Source organism: Scleropages formosus, chromosome 17 (assembly GCF_900964775.1).
Source record: "Scleropages formosus chromosome 17, fSclFor1.1, whole genome shotgun sequence".
NCBI lineage: Eukaryota > Metazoa > Chordata > Actinopteri > Osteoglossiformes > Osteoglossidae > Scleropages > Scleropages formosus.
This window is the reverse complement of record NC_041822.1, coordinates 24,321,639-24,348,398: the sequence shown is the minus strand read 5'-3', so window position 1 is coordinate 24,348,398 and position 26,760 is coordinate 24,321,639. Positions and strand designations below refer to the sequence as shown.

General features: G+C 43.1%; 1 protein-coding gene across 1 annotated transcript; it reads left to right on the top strand.

The window, feature by feature from the left end:
• The first annotated feature begins 209 nt into the window (after positions 1-209).
• On the top strand, positions 210-26,415 carry cabp1a (calcium binding protein 1a). The gene is made up of 7 exons (XM_018731566.2): positions 210-1,452; positions 21,385-21,415; positions 21,671-21,814; positions 23,071-23,180; positions 23,500-23,574; positions 23,676-23,748; positions 25,152-26,415. The coding sequence occupies exons 1-7, from the start codon at positions 775-777 to the stop codon at positions 25,175-25,177; spliced, it is 1,137 nt and encodes a 378-aa protein (XP_018587082.2). The 5' UTR covers positions 210-774; the 3' UTR covers positions 25,178-26,415.
• Positions 26,416-26,760: the final 345 nt, after the last annotated feature.

Here is a 26,760-nt window from a genome sequence, read left to right as displayed (position 1 = left end):
GCTGCGTTTTGTCATGACTTCAGCATCAATGTGCATGGAATCTGTCAGGGTTCGACCCCTCAGGTTCCTTAGATTTAGAAAGAATGGACAAAAAAGGCTCATTCATTTTTACTCCGTTTTCACACACAGACCATTGACAGACATTTCCTCCGCATGGGACCAGCTGACCACAATATACAGCACTTTTCAAGGACAGTGAGAGGATCGTACAGGATCTTCGAGTGACTCCGGGGAGAAAACACACATCAACTCACAGCACACTGACGTTAGGAAACACTCAGAGGCAGAAGCACACGGAGAAATACAGGAGGACACACACGCACACATACAGGTAGACACGCGTAGTGACACACTGTATCGTTCGCGCGCGCACAGACAGACACACTCAGAGACACTGATACCGACTGGCACGCGCGCGCGCACACACGCGCACAGTTATATATGCTCCATGTCAGAAACGCGGCGCAGGAGAACCGGACTAGCAGCGGAATGATGAACTGCTGAACTTTATCTTTTCTTATTTTTTTTTTAAATTGTTATTTTAAACTTGTATTACCAGTCCGGTGTGTTCATCATCATCATCATCATCGCCTCGCGCTGCCGTGCCGCGTGACGATGCCCGCTCGGGTATCGGACCCCCGGCAGCTCCGCAGCGGCGCCCCTCCAGACGCTCTCCGACCCCACATGGACTTCCAGAGCCCCGCGCGCGTCTCCGCGCTCACAGCCTCCCCGTCCGCGGATGAGAAGCGGCGCGCAGCCTGAGAAGCTGCCCTCATGAGCGCCTCTCTCCCCAAGAGCGAATCCACCGCGTCCCTGTTGAGAGCCTCCCTTCCCGGCCGGAGGTTCGCGGAGCGCCCGGCGGGGAGCAGCAGCGCCCCGGAGGAGACGTGCTGGCCGGCCGAGTGCGACGCCAGCGCCCGCAGACCCCTCTGTCACCCCCGGCTGGCGAGCGGCCGGAGTGCCGGGAGGACGCGAGGGAGCCGGGGACAGACCCAACACCCACACGCCCGCTTCGCCCCCGCGTTCGCCCAGGAGCAGGAGCAGGAGCAGGAGCCGCCTGGTAGGCAGGCGTCCGTGCGGGCTGGCAGTGGCAGGGACTCGCGGCAGAGCAAGCCGTGCAGACACCCACACCGCCCGCACGCGAAGCCCGTAAAGGAGGACACGGTGACGGTGACGCCGGCGAGCCGCCACCGCAGAGAGCCGCCGGCGACGCCCTCCAAGCGCTCCGCCGAGGCGGCGCTCTTCTTCCGAGCGGCGGACGCGAGCCGCGCCGCCTCGTCCCTGAGCCTGGCGTCGGAGCCGCCCGCGAGCCCGCCGTCCCCGTCGCCTGCGTCCTCGTCCCCGATGCCCGAGTCTTCCAGCCGCTCGTCCGCGCGCTCCGGCAGCTCGAGCGCGGCGTCCAGCGTTTCCGACTCGAGCCTCAACCCGATCCTGAGCTCCGTGTTCGGCCAGGTAGGACGGATAAAAACGATGAAATCCCCGCAAAAATTCACAACGAGTCGATACAACTCGGGAAAATCACTATAAGCAAAATAAGCGCACACGAAAACGGTAGGAAAACGCCGCAGAATGTCATAAAATACAACGAAACCCGTCGAGCATCGGTGTCCTGAGGCGCTGAGCTCTACAAGTGGTTCTTCAAAAACCGCCCGTTTTTTCTACTGACTGAGTCAAAGAAATAACCACATAACCTATACTGACCACTGTTTTCTCATACACTGTGAAGATATACAATATAATGAATATTTAGAGCTTAAAAACAACCTCAACTTCAACAAATAATGCAACAGTATAAAAAAATCAATCTGACGGGAATAGTGTCAGTAATAACAGATACCATCAGTGACGAGTCCTTTCACACAGTACTAAATGTAGCCCAACTTTTACAAATATGAGTACTGCTAAATTACTTACTGGCATTATTGTGCGTAAGACTAACTCAACTTGAGCAAATAATGCTGGGGATTTTTTTTTTTTTTTGGATTAGTATTGATAGATATGATGAATGACTGCAAAACTAACTCCACTAGACTAGACCATATAATAAATACTTTGTTTTAAACTTCCCCTGAACACAACGAGTGCGTTATAAAATGATTCCACTTGGACTCGTGAGTATAGCACTGATGAATATGATAAATGACATGAGTATTATAAAAACAGTTTTCATCCCATGAGAGCTGATAAGGGAAATTTATGGTGCATGGAAAGTGTTTTGGAAATTTTTGAGGATGAAAATCATTTTTTTCTATTTTCTATTTTAGACACTTTCACATGTTCCTCTTAAATAAGTGATAGTGGGTTGTTTTTGAGAATCTTTTTATTTTTATTTTGCATTTGGTGTGTTTAAGTATTTGTTACACATCATGTGACAGTAGGTTGTTCTGAAAAGCTAGAGTTCTTCCAGGCCGTGTTTTAATTTTTACACATATAAGATCAGTGGAGTAAAGAAAGTCCTGACAAAATACACACACACACACTGAAACCACTTGTCCCAAGTGGGGTCACAGCGAGCTGGAGCCTAACCCGGCAACACAGGGCACAAGGCTGGAGGGGGAGGGGATGCACCCAGGACGGGACGCCAGTCCATCAGAAGGCACCCCAAGCAGGACTCGAACCCCAGACCCACCAGAAAGCAGGACCTGTCCAAACCTGCTGCGCCCCCGTGCCCCCAAACTGACAAAATAACTGAATTGAAATCACCCTATACAAGCAGACCATTTTAATATAATCTTACACCACTCATTCTCTGGACTGTTTGCACTTTACATTGTTCTGTTTATCAAGGCCTTTTTAGAGCATTTACCAGGATATTTTGTGGCATTCCAGTACCCCTGTGGTCATTTTGCTTGGTTACAGGTGCTTTCTAACTGTACAGTAAATTGTTATCATTGCTGGGCAATGCAGACTTTGTGGAAGCTGTGACAATAAAATAAGATGGGTTTATATAACGTAACATCTTTTGCTGATCCATGGTCAAACTTGGTTTAATATTAGAGCTGAGTTACTGGTAAGCAGAAATAAATCACAAGAAGTGTCTAGGAATGAGATCGTTGTTTTGCGCTATGTTTACTTAAATGCCTTACACGTAGAAGGAACAGGGAAAAGAGTCCAAACAGAAGCCACAGTGTGAACACCGGTCTGTTGCTGGTTTGAAGGAACTTCAATCTGTCTGAAAGAACCACAGAGGACAATTTACTCTATTTGGTGATTGCGAAGTTCTCAACCCAAGCCGTCGCCTCTTTATTTAGTGCATGCAGAGTCCATATTCCTTCTGATAATCTGTAGAGAGGGCTGGTCATTGCAGTGTGCCCTGTCTTCTGCTCTTCTCCCCAAATGCATTGTGGACTTGATTGCACCCCCAAGACTAGCTAAGTGGAAGTCATGTCCAGTATGGACAATTGAAGATGGGTCTATGTTGAGAGTGAACAGAATTTAGATGTTCCCATTCCTTCTTCCTTGTGCAGATTGTGTTGAAGTTGCTAGGCATGTCAGGGTTCTTCCAAATTAGTCGTCTTAATGTTGGGGGGGGATGCGGTGGTGCAGCGGGTTTGGCCTGTGTCTGCTCTCTGGTGGGTCTGGGGTTTGAGTCCCACTTGGGGTGCCTTGCCGTGGCCTGGCGTCCCATCCTAGGTGTGTCCCCTTCCCTCCAGTCCTGCGCCCTGCGTTGCCGGGTTAGGCTCCGGCTCGCCGCGACCCTGCTCAGGACAAGCAGCTTCAGTCAATATATATGTGATGTGTGTATGTTAGATGAGAGACTGGAAGATTAAAGATGAAGGGTTGAAGTTAGCATGAATGGGAAGATGTTAAGAGCTGATGATTTTTTTTTTTTTTTCTCACCTATGATTTACAACAAGTTGTCTGATGTGTGGAGGAGTGAGGTTGTCTACTGGAGGGAGCCAATGTAGAAGGGTTAAGCTTAGGGTCCTGGTTATTACACTCATGGTTTTGTGGATTTTCTCTTGTGTTGTTTCTGATTTGGAAATAATTGACTGGAGACTTGGCTGAGAGTGGCAGCGTCAGCTGTGTATAGTTGGCTTATATATAGTTCCAAAATGATAAATAAGTGTACAATGTTGGTCCGAAAGGCTCTTTTCCTACTTTATGTGTTAGGTTGTGCTTAGTGGCTCGACATCTGGGTCTCCTGATGTTTTGTGTGTCTTCGGAAGGACATCTCCTTCTGTCAAAGTGTGGGCCATCTAAAGGTCGATAGCCTTCTGGGACTGCGTACAGAGCAACTTTGTAGATGGCACAGCAGAAGCAGTAGTATGAAGTGGAATTGTAACAGCATTCTGATCTGGTTTCACTGGGCTAAGCACATTTGGCTTTGCAAAACCTCTCTTCCATCAGCTGGTGATTACTGGCCAATATAGTACTTGCCAATTTAGATGCTTGTGGCTCAGTGTTTGCCGTGTGGGAAATTATCGAGAACAACATTTAGTGCAGGGTGCAAAGTTCCATTCGGAGAGCGCCTACATTTGGTGTGTGATCAACAGCACAGAAGATTGAAACTACAGATGGAATAGCAATCTATTGTCTTTGTAGTATTATGGGTCTCCTGAATGCAAATCACATCAGCTGAGTGCTGGCAAGCATTAAATCCAGTAAGGCTGTGTTTGATCCTTAGCACTGAGTTTCTGGATTCGACATGCAGGTCATGACTACCTAAATGAGGAAAGACTTGGAATTTTCATGCACAATCGCTGGTGGCTTCTTTCTGCATTCATTCTGCTCTTAGCACCATTAGCTTAACCAGACTAGGTACTCATGGAAAGCACAACATAAATGGTAGTCTCAAAGAGCTCCAAATTCTGTAAAACAACACTGAATGGTCTGAAAGAAGCCAACAGGTCAATGAATAACAGGGACTAACCTCATTGTTACAGTTTATCTGGAGTGTGAATCACAGGCAAGCAATGCACACTTCTAGCAGAAGAGTAGAAACGCTGACATATTTAGAATACCTTTTTTTTATCAAAACCAGCAGAGACTGTACTTCCATCCGTTTCGGGAATGTACAGCTGCAAAAAGGAATGCAGAGCCACAGCTCGGTATTATCCAGATTGAATGACACAGTCTTCCAAGGAGCTGAGGAGGTCTGCCCAGTGTACAGTTGTTGGTGAGTATGCTGGGATTTTGTGCTGTAGTCCAGTAAATGATGCAGAACCACTACATAACTTAAAAATTACCTTAAATCGGAATGCTTATATTGTTTTTAGGTATGCTGTATCAGTGCTGCTTCATTAAAATTACTGGAATGCTGTTCTGTTAATTTGTTCACATTGTCTTTTAAAGGGCATTATAGTGGATTCAGTTTTGTAGACGTTTTGTCCTTGTATTTATAGCTGTGACAAGTGGTTCAGCATAAACCTTAGCATAAAGCTACCTTGGAGCTGCAGGACCATAAGCTTATCTGAAAATGTGAACAAAATGCAGGCATACAGTTCTCCTTTTCTCCCCTTCCCAACATCCAGTACCTCCCTGTGGGATGAACAGGTGCACTGCTTTGAGCACCTTCTCATCTTACTGATCCAGAGGCACCTCAATCACTTTAGCCCCAAGATATATTGACTGGACAAAGTACAGAGGGGGGGCTTGGTGGTGCAGTGGGTTGGACTGGGTCCTGCTCTCCGGTGGGTCTGGGGTTCGAGTCCCGCTTAGGGTGCCTTGCGACAGACTGGCATCCTGTCCTGGGTATGTCCCCTCCCACGCCCTGCGCTGCCGGGCTAGGCTCCGGCTCCCCACGACTCCAAATGGGACAAGCGGTTCAGAAAGTGTGTGTGAAGTACAGAGAACTTAGGCTGAAAGTAAGAGTTGTTGCTATTAATTATTGATGACTGATAATTTTATCCAAAGTGACTTATAGTTCAGGGGAAGTGGTAGCATAATGGCTATGGTCATCACTTGAAAGCTGAAACTCCTTTGGTCAGAACACCCCTCCTTCTGTTATACCTTTAGATAAGGTACTAAGCCTGAATTTAGTGTTTCAGTATCCAGCTGGATAAATGCGTGAACAGTGGTAAGGAGATTAGTACACAAGTCTAACGTTTTGACAGTCACCTCGGACTTGGGTTTAAATAAGACTTAAGCATTTTACCTGAGCAATTTCATCATGTAACTTGTGCAAGGGTGCTATAGAGGGGTAGTGAACTGCTTGCATTCTGAAACTGCAACCTTCTGATCAATTAACACTGTCTTCTACTGAATTAAGCATTGTAATCAAAGGAGGGCTCCCAGACATCTGCCCCATGCTCCCACCCTAACAGCTTTTTCACTATGACCTCTGTGCTCACAATTGTGTACATCATCTTGGTCTTGTTTCTTTTAAAGCTGACATAATTTCTTAAGACAGAAAGACATTAAAACAACTGCCAAATGGGTACCTACAGCCAATCCCATTTAACGTCACAGATGATTTCACTTATAAGTAGTTAATACTGTACACCAGGTTCATCCTGCTCACTGATAAACATGGAGAGAAGAACATTGAAAAAGGATTTGCATATATTCCACTACACTATACAGGGCATAATTTTTAGTGAGGTCATTACAGGCACTGAACATCAGACCAATTAAGATGTGCACTGTGATTTGCCAAATCTTGGATGGAAGAAGATCTGTTAAAGCACATACGGTTTCATCAAAGGAAGTAAAACATGAAGAGGGAATTGCAGTGGGGCTTTCAAAGACTTGTTTGTGGAAATCAATCAAGGACATGTCCTTGGTCACCCCTGTAGTAGTTACTGCCTTGTCAATATCTGAACCTCGATGATGGGTACAGAATTTCCCCTAGCTGAATCAATTCTTATTTATGTTATCTGTAAGTTCTGGGAATGTAAATGCTTTCATCTTGCCAATAATGCAATTGAGAGTGAAGTGAATGAAGATGGAACAGATGAAGCTGTATTACAGCATCAAAACAAATTAGTTTATTGCACACACTGTTCTACACTGCAAATGTTAATGAAAAAGGTCTATGCTCATATCCATTTATTTGCTGTTAGTCTGCACTTTGAAGACTGTAACTTTCAAGTCCTGAGTGTCACAACCTGGTAACAATGAGAGCTCTTTGATATCCTCAGTTAATATTCCAATTTGCTTCTTTTGAAAGTATAGCTTGTTTGCTTCTTTGAACCTTTAGCTTGATGTGCGGTTTATGGACTTTCCAGTTTCATTTAACAAATGGTTTTATAATTGCCTTGAGATGGATTTTTTTATGGTTATTTTTGTCTTCTGTCAACATTGACTTAGAATCATTCTGAGTCCAAACATAGTTACAGCTAATTTCCCAAAAATGTTTATGAAATAGCAGAGGATTATAAATAATTTGTTTAAAGTTTTAGTATTTTACTCTTAGATAACTTAAGGCTTTATTTAAAATCTGCCGGTCGGGTTCAGATGGTGAGAAATTGGACAATGTTTTTCACAGTTTGAAGGCTCTGAAATTTCTTCTTTTATGTCTGTGTTATTCATCATATATCAAATAAATATTTCTTGTAGATATTACACCCAGGCAGCGTAACTGATCCACCCTTAATGTATGCAGGTCATGTAATGTATGAAGTATATAAATTAATTTCTCACTGAAAATCATTAGGGTGGTGCGGTGGTGCAGTAGTGCGGGTCCTGCTCTCCGGTGGGTCTGGGGTTCGAGCCCCACTTGGGGTGCCTTGCGACGGACTGGCGTCCTGTCCTGGGTGTGTCCCCACCCCCTCCAGTCTTATGCCCTGTGTTGCCGGGTTAGGCTCCAGCTCCCTGCGACCCTGTATGGGACAAGCGGTTTCAGATTGTGTGTGTGTGTGTGTGTGTGTGTGTGTGTGTGTGTGTGTGAAAATCATTAGATGAATAAAACTATGTAAATTAGTAATTATTGTATGCTTTTAATTTTTTAATGTTTTTTGATTATATTTTTTTCTTTTGATGTTTTTCATCTATTGTCATCTAAATAAGATTTTTTTGCTTATTCCTATACACTCGTCATAACACTTTTCGATTTAGTGTCAGTGTACGTGGTATTATTTCTTAAAAATCATTAATTTATCTTCATTAATTGCTTGTACAAAGTAGGGTTGCTTTGGTTCAGAGAAAAAGCATAGTGTGTGAAACAAGAGTATACCTCAGATGAGCTGACAGACCATTGCAGGGCAATCATGCACACACTAGAAGAAATTTAGATTCAGCAGTTTACTTGAACATATCTTTGGACTGTTGGAGGACATCAGAGCACCTAGAGTAAAACCACATGAACACAGGGAGAACATGCAAACTCTGGACAGACAGAACTGGATGCAAACCAGGCACAGCCCAGGAGCTGTGAGACACCAGTACTACCTGCTATGCCACCATGCTCCCCTCTCAAAAAAAAAGATTATTTTTGTCCTATTGCCTTTTTAATCAGGTGGCTGTTTCTTATATGACGTTTAACATATACGCTGGCTGAAACCGCTTGTCCCAAACAGGGGGTCGCAGCAACCCGTAGCCTAACCCAGCAACACAGGGCACAAGGCTGGAGAGGGAGGGGATACACCCAGGACGGGACACCAGTCCATCGCAAGGCACCCCAAGCAGGGCTCAAACTCCAGACCTGTCAGGGAGCAGTACCCACCTAAACCTGTTGCGCCATTGTTCATAATCCACTTCCAGATTGTGTGTAGTTTCCCTAAGTATTTTTGATCAAGAGGATTAGGAACATTGCAGAAGGTTACAGAATAAATCAGTCAACAACTGGCATTAAATAGTTTTTGAGTTTTTGGAGATTTCAATTTTGTCAATTAAAATTTGTTTTAATTTCAGTGTAGCTTAACATTAATAAAAGTATTAAGTCTTACAAAAGATTTCGATTTCATATCATAGCTATAGCCAAGACTTTGACAGAACCTAGCCAGTGATTTAGCTGTTGTTTTTAGTAACAGTCTAATCAGTTTTATGTGAACCATGGATGGATCTTAATTTTCCTCTGTATTAATTACTTTTGTAAAATTGCACAGATATAAATAAGCTTTTGGAAAAAGAGGTATTTTTCCAGTCTCCGCAAGCTGGGAGTAGTTAAACTGAGCATGCTCTTATCATATAATGAAATGACTGACTATATTCAGTTCCATTAGCTATTTTAATTCCTGTGAAAATGTCCAGCCAAGGATACTCATGAGACTCCTTGTTTTATTGTCATATCATTGTTTGCTTTTCTATAACAGAAACCACCCCTTACATATGACTGCACAAAGCTGCTAGGACAACACAGGGAAGCTGAAGTAATCCTCATAAGAAGAGTCGTGAGGTTGATATTCACTTGCTGTGCCACACTGGTGAGACCTTAAGAGGCTGTGAGATGTCACCATCATAATTTAGGGATTTGTAAAGAGAGGATGTACATAATTAATGTTCACTTAAGCATGAAATTACAGTGCCGCCAGGGAGCGGCCAGCCACTAATATGGAAGCGGGTGTGTAGAACCAGTCCAACAGACATCACCCCTGGGATCTTGTCCACTCCTCCCTTGCAGTCCAGCATCCAAATATCTCCGTTATAGGTCTGAGGTGTCAACTATTTGAAAGACAATGGAAATGAACTGATCATTTTGGAGGTGAAAACTTATCTGACCCATTGCTGCTTGTTGCACTGCCCAAGTGAGGTTTTTTTTTTTTTTTTTTTTTTTTTTTTTTTTTTTACAGTAGGACTGCAGGTGGCATTGTGGTTAGAGCTGTTGCTTTGCCCTTACAGAATCCGGGTTGAATTCTCCCTCCTGCTGAACTTCTATGGAATAAAATACACACACAAACACATTTTCAGAACCGCTTGTCCCATACAGGGGTCACGGGGAACCGGAGCCTACCCGGCAACACAGGGCGTAAGGCCAGAGGGGGAGGGGACACACCCAGGACGGGACGCCAGTCCGTCGCAAGGCACCCCAAGCAGGACTTGAACCCCAGACCCACCAGAGAGCAGGACTGTGGTCCAACCCACTGCGCCACCACGCCACCCCTGGAATAAAATACTTATCCTGAATTGATACAATAAAAATTACTTAACTGTTTGGTATGAACCTGACATTTTAAGTTAACTTGGAGAACAGTGTTGAGTAAATAATAAACAATATTCATAATAATGAAGTATTTGGACCTTGGTTCCAGTGCATGCTCTGATTTTATTTTTGTGTGAATGTATTATTTAATGTTCAGCTGCTGCTGTTTGGAGTCATTTTTGAGGGGGTAGGCAATCATCATGCCTGAATTTTCTTATCCAAACGCCTCTGTTTGCCAGAAGCAAGTATGACTTCATAACTTCAGCAGCAACGTGAGTGCACTGTTTCGGAACATATTCCCATAAGGACTGCTCATCCTTGGAAAAAAAATAATATATGAACTGCATATTTCATTGTCAGGTTTCCTTTGTGGTCAGTGTGGCAGACATGAGAGTGACAGAGATGACAGTAGGATCATTATAGCTATCCAGTGCTGTATAGTTTTGTTTTCACTGCTTTCGAATGAGAAAACGTGTTGACGGGGCCAGATCAAAAACATCACTACATTACAATAGAATGAGTACCAAAGCCATAGAAGACCACATGGTGTAGTCATAACAGAATCCATACAGGAACAAATTGAAAGAAAGGAACTGCCCTTGAACCCTTGAGAAGGATCACCTTCATTTGCATCACATAGAATCCAGCTGTGTAAGCTGTTAAAATGGTTCATAATATATACATATTTGAAAATAATGTAATGTTAGCACAGTAGGTTTTGGTTGGAAAGAGATGGGGAAGAATGCATCACACTGGATGTTTTCAACGGTGCCGAGCCTTGCGGTGTGAAATGGAATGTGTGTTGGTCGTTATTTCAGGAGAAGTTGGATGAAGCATCACGATGTGACAGATGTGAAATTATTTTGATTTATTTTCACCGTTTTGTAGAACCTAACTGAAATATAGCACTGAGACACACACGCACACACACAACGCATTGCTCAAAAACATACAAACACAAAACATTACTTGTACACAATTCCTTTAACACCCTAAAAATTCCTTCTCCCCCTTCACTGGCACTGATTTAGCTGCTGTGCACAATCCCTGCAGAAATCACATTGGCGTCAGTTACTAAAAATAACCCTTCTAGATTAAAAGAGAGAAAAGTGAGCGTGTAAAGACAGCCTTTTTCGTGAGCCTTTCCTTTTCTGACGTGGTAACAGTTCACACTAAGAGCCCTTTCATTCTGACAAGGTGAACAAGTTGGTGAAAATTCTTATTGTAAGAAACCAAGGGGCTGAAATGCATAATGGAAGGACGTGTAGGATGTCACAGGAGGCCCTTATCTTTCTAAGAATGATATGTCATGCAAGAATCTCAAGGTGGAAACTGGTTGTCAGGTTGGTGTAGATCATATGCTGGCAGAACTTGAGGACCATTACTAAGAGGTGCTTCATGCTGCTGTCCAGCATCGAGTGTCTTCCAGCACATGTGAGAAGATGACCGAGACAATATGGATGTAATGCCAGTCGATGGGTTGAAAATCCACATTGTCAGCACTTCAGAGGAGGCAAATTAAATTTAGCGTCACTGCACCGCCACATCACTGGTCCAGCATGCAAAACACACTAAAGGATCCTTGCTGTCACCATGGTGTGGTCCAAACTGCACGCCAGCCGTAACCAGCCTGCTGCAGTACCTAAACGGGGAGCAGGTGGTGTAGTGCTTAGAACTGTTGACTTGTGATCGAAGGACCTGAGTTTAAAACCCAACTCCCACTGTAGTACCCTTGATCAAAACAATTACAGTAATTGATACAGTAAAAACTATCCTGCTCTGTAAATTAGTAAATCATTGTAAGCTGCTTAGTGCACAACCTTAACCTTGTAAGTTACCTTGGATAAAGCTATAAGATAAATGAATAAATGATAAGATTGCAGATCTCAGACAGGCAGAGGGTTGCGGAACGAGTAAAATGGTGAAAGAACAAGGAATGAGAGAAGGAGCAATCCAGGGAAAGAGTTACGTAAGAAGAAACAGCCGCACACTTTCTCTTCTACTGCAGTTTCTCTGACTGATACAGTTTTGATCATTTCAGTTTTAACCAACACGAGGAGGGTTTACGTAAGAGCGATGCAGTAGACATCCCCTGTCTGTCCCCCCCTCCCCTCAATTTCCACCTGTTCTGCTGGCTGCATGTGGATGCCTGCCGAGGACATGATGACCTTGGAGCGCTTGCTTCTGAGAGGGAGAAGGGGAAAGGGGAGGAGGAGATGGTGAGAAGATGGAGGGAAAAGAGGGGAGATGAGTGGAGGGCGGTGCGATCCGGGAGAGGGGGCAACGGATTGAAAACGAGTGGTTATATTTATCTCTTCATTCCCAGTGTGAGGTGTCTGATTTACTGCCTTTGTTCAGAAACCTCAGATGACATTTAAAAGAACTGGCACCATTTTTAGTGGAATTATGATGTGACTGTACTGTTTTTGAAAGAAAAAGAAGATAAAGGGTACATCTTTAATACTACATTATACATCAGCACCACGTAGCATAGTGGTTAGCACCGTCACCTTATTGTAATCTCATAGTCCCAGGTTTTAATCCTTGTGCCTTCTCTACTACCCTGTAGCAAGATACTTACCCAGAACTGATACAGTAAAAATTACCCAGCTGTATAATAGTATAAATCATTGTAATTAGCTTAGGATACAAACCTTCTGCTTCCACTGCTTTACTGATCATTGGCCCCTCCTGCGACATTTGTCCTTCATCAGTTTTTCTCACTCCAATTTCTCTTGTTTCTCTTGCCTACACTCGATTGAAACCCTCCCCCCCCCCGCCAGTGGCCTGTATCAAGCAGGATTAATCTGCCGTATTCTCTGAACCAAGCCCCAGATCTTCATTAAATCGTGACCCCCGCCCCCAGTTACCCATGTTCTGTCTGGAATTGGCTACCAGTCATTCTGCGAATATTTCATGTCTCCCTGTCTGTGCGAGTGAGTGAGAGGAAGTACTGTGTGTATTCGATTTGTAATTGTGTTGCAGGTGTGTTATTTCGGTTGTGTGAGCTCGGGTCTACTACACCGTTTAACATGGTTAACAACTTGTACTTGTTACAAAAATGTCATCAGCTGCTGTTATATCCTTGAGCAAGGTCCTTGGCCTAAATTACTGCTGTAAAAATACTCAGGCTTTAATATTGCTAAATTATTTGTTTTGTCAATGACTTTGGGTGCAAGCACTGAATGTGCAGCTCCCATGAACAAACAGCCTCCAGCCTCAGAGCTCAGCAGATGTGTGGCTGCCTTTCTGGGTGATAAAGTCTAGATCTTTCTTCAACTTTCCCATGTCCCATCCACTTACGCTTCCCCATGCTCTTGCTACCGATGCAAGCAGACAGTTCTCTGCGAACCACTGTGGGAAAGTGAGGCATCAGAGAGCTGTTTATCTCAGTGATCTGTCTTTGTCCATCTGTAGGACTCGTGTCCTTGTATGGTAACTCACTTGGGCTTACATTTTTTCTTTGATCTCAGAATTATACATCAGCACAACAAAACAAGGAAAAAGTAGCACAGTTGTGTTTGTGTGATTGTGGTGTGTGCATGTATGTGTGAAGAGTGGACAGTTTGTGAAGACTGACAGGTTTAAAACATTATTATGGTGTTTATCTATGTTTGATTGTAAATAATTGATGTCTTTTCTCTGTGCTGTGATCTTCTACACATCTCCACTTTTTCCACTTCCCTCTTTCCTTTACCTCTGATTCTCTAAGCTGTTATTTCCATTTTGTTTGCCCACCCCTCCTATTCTGACATTGTCTGTATCTCCAAGGATCACTCTTCTATGCAACGACGAATGAACTTCTAAGCACTACAACACCTGCTCCCATCCTATTTGACCCCCCCCCCCCAGCAAGACTATCCCTCACTTCAAGGTGTGGCTCTTTCTTGACAGAACATCGGCTTTCCATAAAGACCACGAAGAATACCTAAACATCACTTGCACGCACACAGGGAGACAGACATGTTTACTGCTGGGAAACTGAGTCAGGTTTCATATTCTAAATTTCCTCAAGATCAGCTTGTGTTGGCTGCAATTGGGACTGTGCTACTGTGTGTGTTCATGGCATTGATGGGATCCATCTGACCCTCAGTTCTAACATGACTAATTCTAATTTATTTTTAAAGTGATACCTTGCACTTTAAGGGGCAATAAATTGTTTAATTTGACTTTTCTGTTGAGCACAGTTATGACTAACTGTTATTTGACACTTTTCTCCAAAGAAGCTTAGCATGTTAGGTTTATCCACTAAGCTACTTATATTGATTTATTAATTTATACTGTATCCATTCAGGGTTAAGTACTTAAATATTCAAAATTATTGTGATTTAGGTGAAACTGATGTTTCAAATTCTATCCATTGCGAATCTCTTCTGAATGTTCACACCATAGTGCTCTTAAGAATAATGTGTTTTACCATAGAATTAGAATGTGAGAACTTGTCAGACTGTTTTAGTGCAGTTATACTCTGTTCTGTGATATTATTTTGCACTGTTCTGGATACTCAACAGCGCAGGGTCCTGATACCATTGGCTGTGTGGAGGGGTGTTGTCTGTAACCTGGCTCAGGTCTGATGATGTCCTTCTGGAGTAGGGGACGTGTTTGCATCGGCTGGCTCTCTTACTCAGGTTCGCCTGCGTAACCAGCAAGCAGCGAGATGTTCACAATGCTGGCCTTTCATCCATTCCTCCCAAGAAAGGCTGCTCACCACACTAAGGGAAAGTGTAACGCCAGACAAATCCTCCCGGTGATGACAATGAACACTCTTCACAAAAGCCGCAAAGTAACTGGAGTGTGTGTGTGTGTGTGTGTAAATGAATGAGGGATTTCTCACACCTCTCACCATGCTCTAGTTAACAGCTTAACTGTGTATGTTGTACAGTTCCTAATGTTCTAAGCCACCCCGAGATAGTCTGTACCGCGAATGTCTCAGTTCATATTATGCTCAAGTTCCTCCCTCTGTTTATTAGGGGATGTTGTGTGTTGCTGCCTGACTGAGTACACCATAAGGAGCTGGCGCAAACGAATATTCTCTGAGTCCTCTGTTGTCATAATGCTGTTTTAGTGAAGGATGAGTTCTTGCTGAGGATAAGGGGTGGACTGATACTTTTCTCGTCAGCATCCATTTAAGTTTAATGTGTGAGAAACAGAAAGTCTGTCTTGTTTCTCATATCGTTTTCCTGCTCTTCTTGTATCCCTTCTGTGATGAAGGCCTCTCACACTCTTCCTCTGTCCTGTGTGTAAGCAGATACGATGCCTTCAGTTTGGACACTGCGTGAGACACAGCATAGTTTATTCAGATCCAAATGTTTCTTTGTGTCACGCTGAGAACAGCCAGTATCTTAAAAGGACGTCTCCTACTGTACTTTCTGCTAAGTCCCGCTAAGCTGTTTGAAACTGCGTCGCAGCACGAAGGAGAGGCTGTTCTAGTGCATTTTATTCATTCGGTCGACTAACTGCTCATTGATTCTCATCCAGCCTCATCTAGATATATTTTGAACGAGTCCAAAGATGAGACCTTGAATAAACTGCCAGTGGCCTGAGAGATGAGATGCCCCAGCAGAGAGCTGTGCATACAGTTCAGTTTCACGTACTCTTTCAGCTAATGTTGAGACAGGTTTTCTTATGTTTTCTTTTGGACTGATCATGTGTTTTCCCTTCATATTTTAAAAACCATTGATCAGGTAGCTCCTTAGATGTAATTTCTTCCGGTATTCCAAGCACAATGTAAGAAGAAAGGGGAAACAAATCAGTGTCTCCAGAAAAATATTTTCGTGTGGTCTCTGCTGGGCAAGAGAAACTGAAGGAATGATGAGTTTTTGCTTATATAAATACATTTTTCAGCAGAATGTGTAACATTATAATCAACTTTCTTCCTTGACAAGTGCCGAATAATTACCCATCTAGGTGAAGGAGCAGCTGCACCAATTTTCACAGCCTGTAACAGCCTGAGGCAGAATGAGTAACCACCTTATATACACACTGAAAACTGTCTAATAATAATATTATAGCTGTGATAGTGGGAGATCTTTTTAAATTCCTCTCTCCAGTACAACAGTTCTTTAAAATACTGTATTAATTTTTTTCCTTTGTGATTTCTTTAAATAAACTTACTTGTGCACTGTTACTTAAACCATTAACTTGTGCAAGTACTAACATTTATCTTTGCACTTGGTAGTGCTGCACTGTTGCAATATTTATAGCATACACTCAATATATGGACATTGACTTATCTGTACACACACAGTCTGAAACCACTTGTCCTGCAGCGAACTGGAACTTAACCCAGCAACACAGGGTGCAAGGCTGGAGGGGGAGGGGACACACCCAGGATGGGACACCAGTCCATTGCAAGGCACCCCAAGCAAGACTTGAACCCCAGACCCACCAGAGAGCAGGACCCAGTCAAACCTGCTATGTCACCATGCCCCCCTGCTGACTTATCTGGACTACATTAATTTGCACCTACTTTTATTAATTTAGCTGATTTTTTTTTTTTTTTCCCCAAAAGCAACTTACAATTATTTACCCATTTATACAGCTCAGTAATTTTACTGGAGCAATTTAGGGTAAGTACCTTCCTCAAGGTATTATAGCTAGAAGTCAGATTTCAATCTGCAACCTTTGGGTCCAAATGCAACAGCTATATTCACTACACTACCAGCTGCCCCCTACATAGTACACCTCACCCTGGTATAAGGATTCCATTCCCTGTTCCAAACCTTTTGAACATGAGTGCACCAAATATAATTATAATAAGAATTATTATTATTATCATTGTGTATCTTTTGGGGTGATTCCTCCCTCCCCCTCTTTTTCCTTTTTGAATGAACTAGACGGAAGTAGCTTCTTCACTATTTGGATCCCTCTCTTGCAAGCAGATTTTCAGGAACGAGTAAGATTTGAACAATGGGGATTGTTGTATACAGGAGCTGTTTCTGTTTGAAGATTTCCAAACCCTTTTTGTGACAAAAAAATTCAGTGTGTCATCACTTACCTGAGAGAACATATCAGTCTCCAGTAGCAACAGCCATCATGTAATTGAGGGCATTGTTGTTTGTTTGACTGTTTTATTAGTTTGTTTATTTATTATGATGGATGCTATTATTCAGAGTGACTCAGATTTTCAAAGCAGTAGTGCATTATTTGAAAACGTTTTCAGTACATTTAACGAAATCATGCAGTTACAGTCATACGTCTGCTTAAGTGCTGACTTGATACAGCTGTCGTTGTGTACGGTACCTGTAGAAGGTCTTTGTGTAACTGTTGTCACTTCATTGAAACACATTGAATAACAGCGTGTTTTGTGCCATTGTTATGCGCATTTGGCAGCAGCACCATGACAATTCGAGTCTCTTTGCTGACCTTACCACAGAAAGACACGCTCAGTAATTGAAAAACTGTTGGCAACGGGATGGGCAAAACAACAGATGGAGCGCTATCACATGTACAAAGATGGTGTCAGCACTGTGATTTAGTGCCAGGCTTAGTGAGACTCCTAGAGTCCTTGGCTCTGCCATCACTTTTCTGTATTGGTGGTCATCTATTCTCATGTTATTGGGTTTTGCTGGTGGTAACCCCCTCCCTTGTCATTCATCCACACCAGTAATAGCCCAGTCTTCCCTCACTGTATCACCCTGGGGACTGTTGATAGCCTATTCTTCTCTAGAGTTTGTCCACTTTCCTGTTGTTGTCCTCTCTCATGATCTCCTGTTACTCTTTTATACTGGTGATAGCCCCCTGCTGCTGTCATTTTGCAGGTACATTTCATATACTTTATGAGAACTGCTTTTTTTTCTAATGAAACTTGTGCCCACAAATAGCTTTGCAACAATGATTAGCATTCAGAGCATTTTGCTTTGAAGTAGTGCATCTGACACCTGTTTGTATTCTGTGCACGAAACAGCCTTTGATTAAGTGTCCACCCAGTCTCCCATTCCCTATATTCCAGTCCTCATCACTTTCAGGCCTTAACTGCTGCCTCTCATCATCTTTGTGAGCTTTGACAATAAAAGGTTAGATAAAAATGTATTGATTCCGGGTTAGTGTAATGCTCAAGAGGGATTTGAACCTGCCAGCTTCTGACTACAAGCTGATGGCTCTAATTACTACACCATCTGCCACCCTTTGTGTCTGTTCTTTAGGATCACTATTAGTAATGCACTCTTTCGTATTAATCTTTCTATTTATTTATCACTATTCCCACCAGAAGACCATTTTGACTCTTGGGTTGAGCCACACATCCGGATCATTGGCAGGGGGATGCATAGCGGATCTGAAATGGGTTTGTAGGAATAAACAACCTTGTGTTCTGCACTTCTGGCTGCTTTGCTTTTGGCCAAAGACTACTTTTTATTTCTGTCTCTTTGTATCACACTCCTGTTTGTTTCCACCTGCCTTCCTGCCTTTCTGTGCTCGCCTTAAGTTCTTTCTCTCTCGCCGTTTGTTTATAAGGCTCTTGACAGTGTGTAGGACTGTAGTGCCAAGCCTACACAAGTTGGCCAGTAAACTGTTATGATGAATTAATGGAAAATTGGGCACGTGTTCCCTACTGATGCGCTAGACATACAGATGCCCCTCTCTTTGCGTTTGTCACAGCTTGCTCTCTCTCCACTATGCAGCTCTCACACCCCTGGGAAATGCTCTACGGTCAGATGGAATTTGCTGGTACAAAACCCGAGGTTGGCTGGAATAAGAAGAACATTCAGTGGCATTGCAATGACACACATCCATGTGAAGAATATCCCTTCCATTCAGAATATTACCTCCACCATGTCACATGGTAATCCACCATGCGCCACTGTATGTGTTAGCACATTGCGTGGGACAGATTTAGTGTGATACTCACTGAAATTAAAGGCAGTATAGGAACAAGCAGAGTGAAAGTCATTGCGCTGCTTGCAGTGGTGGCTGAAGCGGATGGAAACGAGTGACAAGGGATCAAGGGATTTGGATCCCAGTAATCACTTCACAGCCAAATTAAATAAACCCTGGACACAATGATTCCAGCAATGGAGCAATGATTGCTAAAGCATTAAGAATATGGGTGTGAAATTATGGGACCTTCGGGACAGGGATTAACTTCAGCATCCATGCACATTTTACCTGGCTGCTTCAGTATTTGCTCTGTTGGAGGCTGAGGTCTTCGTTTACATTTATTCATTTTACATATACTTTTCTCCAAAGTGATACACAACTAGGAGTAAACAAAATGCATCAACAGGTGATGAAAAGCTGAGGCACAGAAAGGATTATCGACACAGAACTTGTTTGTCTGGTACTATGTTGCTGGTTCACGTCACCGGAGTAGCTGCCTATAGAAATGACATTTAAATAGCAAATTCCTACGGTCCCAAGTCATTCCTGAAAATAAAGGGAATAATGAAAAAACAGATAATCACACATGCGCAGTGGCTGCGACCGCTTGTCCCAAGTGGGGTCATGGCAAACTGGAGCCCAACCCGGCAGCACAGGGCACAGGGCTGGAGGGGGAGAGGACACACCCAGGACAGAATGCCAGTCTGTTGCAAGGCACCCCAAACAGGACTCAAACCCCAGACCCACTAGAGAGCAGGACCCAGCCAGACCTGTTGTGCCACCATGTGCCACTATGCCCCCCCCCCTACGGATAATGACCTAGTCTTTTATTTCTCCTGAGGAAAAGTTCCAGTTTGTGTTCACCCAACAATCACCTTAAATGGTGCTTAATATCATGAGCAAAAAGTTGTGTAACACTTTAAAATAGAATGAATAGCAACATCACTATTACACTCAGCCCATGTTTGGTTTGTTTGTTTATTTTTAATGTGGTTTTACTTTCTCATGGTTTGTTTCCAGAAAATAGTTGTTTAAATTTAAAGTTTTTTATAATGGTCTCTACAAAACGTTTTTGAATTGCACACAGTTATACTAGCAAACCTCTACCATCATTGTGTTGCAGTTTTCGTCACCCTGGCCCCTTCCACTGTTTATCCCGAGGTCCGTCTTACCCGTGAAAGGTGTTCTCGGACAGTTTAACCATTTACACAACAGGGTTATTTTTACTGTATCACTTCAGGGTAAGTGCCTTGATCAAAAGTACTGCGGGACACAGGGATTTGAATTGAAGGACGGGGCTTTAATCACTGCACCACCTTTTGCCCCCACTACACTGTGCAACAGCATTTGTTTTCTACGAATCGGACTGCGAGCTGTTGGACCGCAAGTGTGATTCCTAAGTTTGGGCCAAATGCTGTTCCTGACGGGCTGCAGCTGAGCTTGACGATGTGACACGTCCACAGAGGGGAAACAGACGTTGAACTCGGTAGCTCAGAGCTGCAATGAATGATTTGTCATGTAAATCCCTGTTCAGCTGAGGAGCATCCAGTGGGGATGGAGGACGAATGGAATGCCATAAGGTTGTGTGTGGCCCCCTCAGGCCTTTAGTTTGGGATGGGTCATCACATTGGGCATGACGCTAGTGAGAGCTGTGTGTTTATCCTCCCCGCCACTCCTGGCTGTTAACCCCTGAAGGATCTGGCTAGTGTCTTTTCTGCTGTAGGGCGGGGGCCTTTGCACCACCAAACTGTCATCCAACAACCTCTTGCTTCCCCCCCAAAGCAAGCACACCATCATAGCTTTGTCAAAGATTGATAACGCAGCCATCAAGGTTTCATTAAAAAGTTCAGCATGGGTTGTGAGTGAGCAGAGTCCACTAGTGAACGTCCCTTTAAATGGGTAGTAACACCATGAGAGATGCAGCTTACATTGCTGTTAAGCACCACAGAATCAATGTCATCCTTGGTGACCATGCATAAAGAGCTTGTCTGGAACATTCTGTCCTCCAGTTATCTCCATAGCATTGGATGGAGTGTGTCCATTTTCTCTCTGACTGACTCCATCCGTCTGGTTGCTATTCTTCCTCTCTTTTTGCCCAAGTTTCCCAAACATCGCCATCTTTTTGAGCGAATCCAGTCTTCTCAAGATGTGTCCGAAGTGCGATAACCTCAGTTTCACCATTTGTGCTTCGAGTGAGAGTTCTGGCTTGATTTGATCAAAGACCCCTCTTCGTGTTTTCCAGGCATTCCATGGTGTCCTTAAAAGTCCTTCTGCAGATCTTCACAGCAGCTTTGCCAAGTGCCGCTCTTTGGTATATCTCTTGACTGCCAAGTCCTCTATTATTGATCATTGATCTTGACATCAAATAGCTAACACTCTGTGCGAGTCAGGCCCACAGGTGTTGGAGTATATCAAAGGTAAAGTGAGAGCCCTCTGGCGGTGCATTACTGGATGATACGGCACGGGAAAACTGCTCTGTAGCAGTGTGGAACTCGCAAACTGTCGCTGCTATGAGGCTAATGGCTCTGTATTCTGTTTGTCTCCAGGACAGAGAGCTAAGGCCGGAGGAAATCGATGGTAAGTCCATGTGTCATGTTCTGCCTCCCCGAGTAGGCGTTATGACTTTGCACACAGACTAGAGTAGCACTCAAGCCCATAAATAGGCCGCTGTGTGACGGGGAGCTAAAAAAAAAAAAATCATCATACCAATGTTATTAGTGTTATTACTATGATTATTACAGTCCAGACTGTCACACTGGCTGTGCTGATCAGTGGTGATGATACAGTGCAGTACAGTACAGTGCAATGCAGTGAACCCTGCTTCTCCTGCAGAGCTCCGAGAAGCATTCAAGGAGTTTGACAGAGACAAAGACGGCTTCATCGGCTGCAAAGACCTGGGCAACTGCATGCGAACCATGGGCTATATGCCCACAGAGATGGAGCTGATTGAGCTGAGCCAGCAAATCAACATGAACCGTAAGTGTGTGTCTGTGCGTGACGGATGGCATTAACTACAGATGGGATTCATTTAAGATTTTTCCAGGAAAAACAGTGTAGGAGTGTGTGTCTGACTTAATTCAACTCGGTTCCACAGTGTTCCCAGTTCATTTCTGAGATTCCTGAGTGCCAGTGATCAGTAATAAGAAAATAAATGCTCCACTTGTTTATGGGGTGAATCAGTCAAAAATCTGCACTCAAGTTCTTTTTATTGTCATTCCTCTATATAGCTTGTATACAGTGGAACGAAATGTCGTTTCTCTGGAGACCATGGTGACCATGGTGCAACACAGAAAGATTTGTACTTTAGACTGGACAGACTAGACTAGACAGATTTAGTCATATAGTTTTAATTTCACTGTAGCTCAAGATTTAAAAATATTGCGAGCAAAAAGTCTTTCAAATGGAAAGATTAAGGTATTTTAGATGAACTGAAGATTACATTTATTCATTGTTCTGACACTTTTCTCCAAAACACCTTTCACTGTTAAGCTACTTACAATTATTTACCTATTTACACAGCTGGGTCATTTTACTGGGGCAATTTAGGGCAAGTACCTTGCTCGAGGGTCTACAGCTGGAGATGGGAATCAAACCTACAACCTTTAGATCCAAAGGCAGAAACTCTAACCATTACTGCTTAATTGAAATGTCATATCTGAGGACACTCCTTCACCACATCTGCTAGATGGCTATGTTCTGGGTTCAAAGGTGGCGCTTACACTGGTGGAATCCGTTTGCAGTGCGCTGAAAATGGAGCAGCTTTCTTGCTCAATATACATCCAGTAAATGAACATCTTTTTTTAAATTTGATGTGTTACCTGATTTACATGCCATGCTTTTTTAGTATATAATGCTTTTGACTGAATCACTGTACATATTTTTTTTTTTAATTAAGCCAAGTTTTGGAACATCTAACTGACTTGTTTGAGCTGTCGAAAGCCCAGATCTCCTGCATAACTGTTTTTTTTTCTGCTCACTGCCAGATGTTTAAAAATGCACTTAGACCCCATCAGTCAGAGACCCCTGTTGTCTGAAAGGGTCCAATAGATTCAGATTTTAGTTGTGGGACACGAGGGCTTCACATACTTTCAAACAGCACTGTACATATAGTAATGGAGTTATTGATAGAAGCTGGAACTGCACTTTGTTAAACTATGTATAATTTGTGTTTTAACTGTTCTGTGGCCCCTCCCTAAACTCCTCTATTCCTTACCCATCATGCACTCCTGAAGTGGGGGGCCATGTTGACTTTGAGGACTTTGTGGAGCTGATGGGACCAAAACTTCTGGCTGAAACAGCAGACATGATTGGTGTGAAGGAACTGAGAAATGCATTCAAAGAGGTGAGTGAAGTGACAGAGGGAACCCTTTTTAGCGTGTGTGCCATTTTGGCCATGGGTGATCGATCTCTCACCTTTGTGGAAAAAATATCTGAGAAATACTGGTGCTCAAGTAAAGCTGTATTCAAATCTTAATTGCATCCGTGAAGCTCCTTTAGAAAACCTTTAAAGAACCTGAAGTCTTTCTGGGTAATTCATGCATCAATATTAATGAGATTTCCCACCTACAGTATTTCCTCTCATACTTCTAACTCTCCTTCCTCAATCTCTTTTATCACCCTGTACCCTTCACCTTCTTCACCTCCTCATCCCATCCTGTCAGTTTGACACAAATGGCGATGGAGCAATCAGCACTGCGGAGCTCAGAGAAGCCATGAAGAAGCTGCTGGGACAGCAGGTGAGGTCAGAGGCCCGCAGGAGCCGTAATCGGTATTTCTGTCTGTTTGTCCCTGGTTTTACACTGCTTACACCTAATAAAACCTTTGCCTCTTCTGGCAGGTTGGTCACAGAGACCTGGAGGACATCCTGAGAGATATTGACCTGAATGGGGATGGCCATGTAGACTTTGAAGGTGAAACACATCCTCAGCCATACGTTTCTCTTTATATGGTGTTTGTCTTTAAGGGTGATTCTAGACAACTGAAGAAGAGGAGATGGCTTTAGAAACCAAAGCAATTGGAACAATGTACTATGTTTGGTTTGATTTAGTTTTTTCACTAAATATTTGGGAAAATGGAGATTGGAGAGCATACAAGAGGTTAGTCAAATGAATAATTTGTATCAAAAATTCACATCGTTTGCGCTACTTTCACTAGTCCATGAACTATGATGTCACAATCTGTCGCGTTATATACATCATTCTTAAGGTGACATACAGAATGCTCAAGAAAGCAGTTTTATGGAACATTTCTTAAAAAACTGTACAACTTTACATGCGCTGCACACCCAGCACCTCAGCCAATTTATCGAACATGACAGTATTCCAAAAGTGTGAAGACAGGTGGGAGGATAAGGGGTTTACAAATGTCTGTCAGGTTATCTGTCAAGAGATTGTGTCCTTAGAAAGCGAGAGCAAAAGATGACAAAAGGAAAAAATTCTTTTTATGATGATCAATAAGTTGTTTGGTTTATTCTCACTGCAGATCTACAAGCATTATATGGGAAAGCTGCTGCATTTTTGTGTAGCCATGGATGTTCAGTTATTATTGCAGGATGATTTATTGAACATGCACCTTGCTCAAGGGTGTAATAAATGTTGTCTTCCTGAAACCAGAAGCTAGTAGCTTAGCTGCCTTAATCGGTACACAATGGCTACTCCTGTTAGTTTTCAAAAACTGGAACATTTTCAAGCATTTATATTTGTATAATTCCATTTTTCTTAACTTACTTGTAGCAGAGGGAACACAGTATGCTTTTCCCTCCCGAGCTGATAATGGCAGTAAAGAACACAAGAGAATAGCAGTGTTTGACACCCTTGATTTATTTTACTTCCACAGTGTTTACAGCTCCTGTCTGCTGTTTGTGTTGGTGATCAAAAATAACATGAACATTTCACATGTTTATGGGAGGAACGAGTCAACAGTCAGCATCAAAATGGAGTTCACAGAGACATTTTTATTTATGCAGTTTAAATTAGTTTTAATTCTAAAGTTGTTTGAAGTTGAAAGTGTGAAAATAAAGCCTTACAAACCAGTTTTCATAATTAGTGCTATATCCAAGACTTTTACAGGACCTAACTAGTAAACAGATCAAAGGACATCTGAATTACTGAGCTTTTGTTTGTTGCGGCTTTGGCATTACAAATAAAACGAGTTGCAATAATACTTCCAGTCCCATCTGTGTCCATAAGCTGATGAGCCGCTATACTTGCTGGCTCTTTACAATAACTTGAAGACAATCATTGGTATTCTGACTCTCAGAATGTCCAGTGTTCGACAAAAGTCTTTTTGACCAAAGGTCTCTGCTTTTTTGCAGAGTTTGTCCGGATGATGTCTCGCTGAGCTGCAGCTTGCATTCTATATGGGGTGTTATCGCTGCCCACGGATGAGTGCAGATGGAGAAGTGAGGGGTAAAGACGAGATCACCAAGCGAAGCCTGAGCCACTCTTCCTGAAGAAAACTGGAAAATAAATTCTGACCTCCGAACCACAAACCCAGGGGGCACCTTCACTTGGTGACCCATTCCATGAAGTCATCCTTTCCACACGAGACCTGCTCCCAGACCGGTGTTGTGACACGCTGACAGACTCGTGCCAGGACTCCTGATTGACCGAATGACTGACCAACCGACTGACCGTCTCAGCACTTTTACCCCTCCCCCACATATCTTTATACTTAACCTGTTTGGGAACGGCGGATGCCCTGGTCCCACCTTCCATCAGCAATATGGATTTTCTCTGTTTACTTCCATGTGCATTTGCGTGTTTTGTGTTCACAATAAAATTACTTAGCATCTTAAATAAAGATGCGAGATTTAAAATGTAGCTCGATCCTGGAGACAAGCAAACCAAATCTTTACAACAGGGTGATGATTCATCTTCTCTTCCCGACTTTTAATTAGCAGGAAACCATGGAAAGGCCCTTTGTTTACTGAGGTTGGAGACAACCAATCACATGTTCTTAGTACTGCAATGGTTTACAAAAAATGTATTTGTATGGATGCAACTAATATCATACATAATGTGACACTTAAATTCTTCTTGGAGCCTCCTGGTAATTTTTTTTTTTATTTTGGGTTTTAAATATGTCCTTAAATGAGAAGTTCTTAACCTGGGGTCCAGGCTTCCTTTGAAAATAAGGCTGTCCAACTAAAAAGTAACAAAAAATGAAGGTTTGAAGTATTAATGCTTAAGAATACCATAGAAATAAGTATTGAATTATTACCTATGACATAATTATTGTGGATGTACAGTTTTCAGTGCAATAAATTGACTGCCATATTTTCTCCACTGTTATTGATGGACATTTTTCTAGTTTTTAGATTTTTGCAGGGGTCTGTAGTCTAGAGAAGGTTAAGAACAAAGGCCAAAACATGGAAGTGCTTCCTGCAACCCTCTAATTTATTTATTTATTGGAAAGACTAATTGATGCAAGGAAGGCAGACGATGCTTCCGCTCAGTACAGCGAAGGTGTTGGAAATGTAGCTGTAGCCCAGGTGCTACAATGGACCCTTGGAGTTGAAGACCAGCCTGGAGCTCTTTTATTTCATCAACTTTTTCATATGTATATATGAGACAATGTGACACACACACACACACACATATATATGTGTGTGTGTGTGTGTCACATTTTCCTGTGACTAGGGTGTGTTTCTTGCATGAAAGTGCAGTCTCTGGGTTCCTCTGGGTGGATACAGTTGGAAAGGAGGAGTTCTGGGGATGTTCTTTTCACCAGGAGTCCTGGGGTGTCAACCCCACCCCCACAACCTGTCTTCATCATCATCCTAATGGTGAAAGGGTCTGGGACACAGGGAGCGTGACAAAGGTAACCACACATGATGGTGATGACATCCCGTTGCCTTCTAGGGGGGTGTCACCTTTTACCCCCCATGTCCTCCATCCTCTTCACACTCACACAGCTCTTCA

Coding starts and splice junctions, on each gene's coding strand:
- cabp1a (XM_018731566.2), top strand. CDS start 775: ATGAGCGCCTCTCTCCCCAAGAGCGAATCCACCGCGTCCCTGTTGAGA. Junction 1,453..21,384: donor TGAGCTCCGTGTTCGGCCAG/GTAGGACGGATA, acceptor GTTTGTCTCCAG/GACAGAGAGCTAAGGCCGGA. Junction 21,815..23,070: donor CCAGCAAATCAACATGAACC/GTAAGTGTGTGT, acceptor GCACTCCTGAAG/TGGGGGGCCATGTTGACTTT.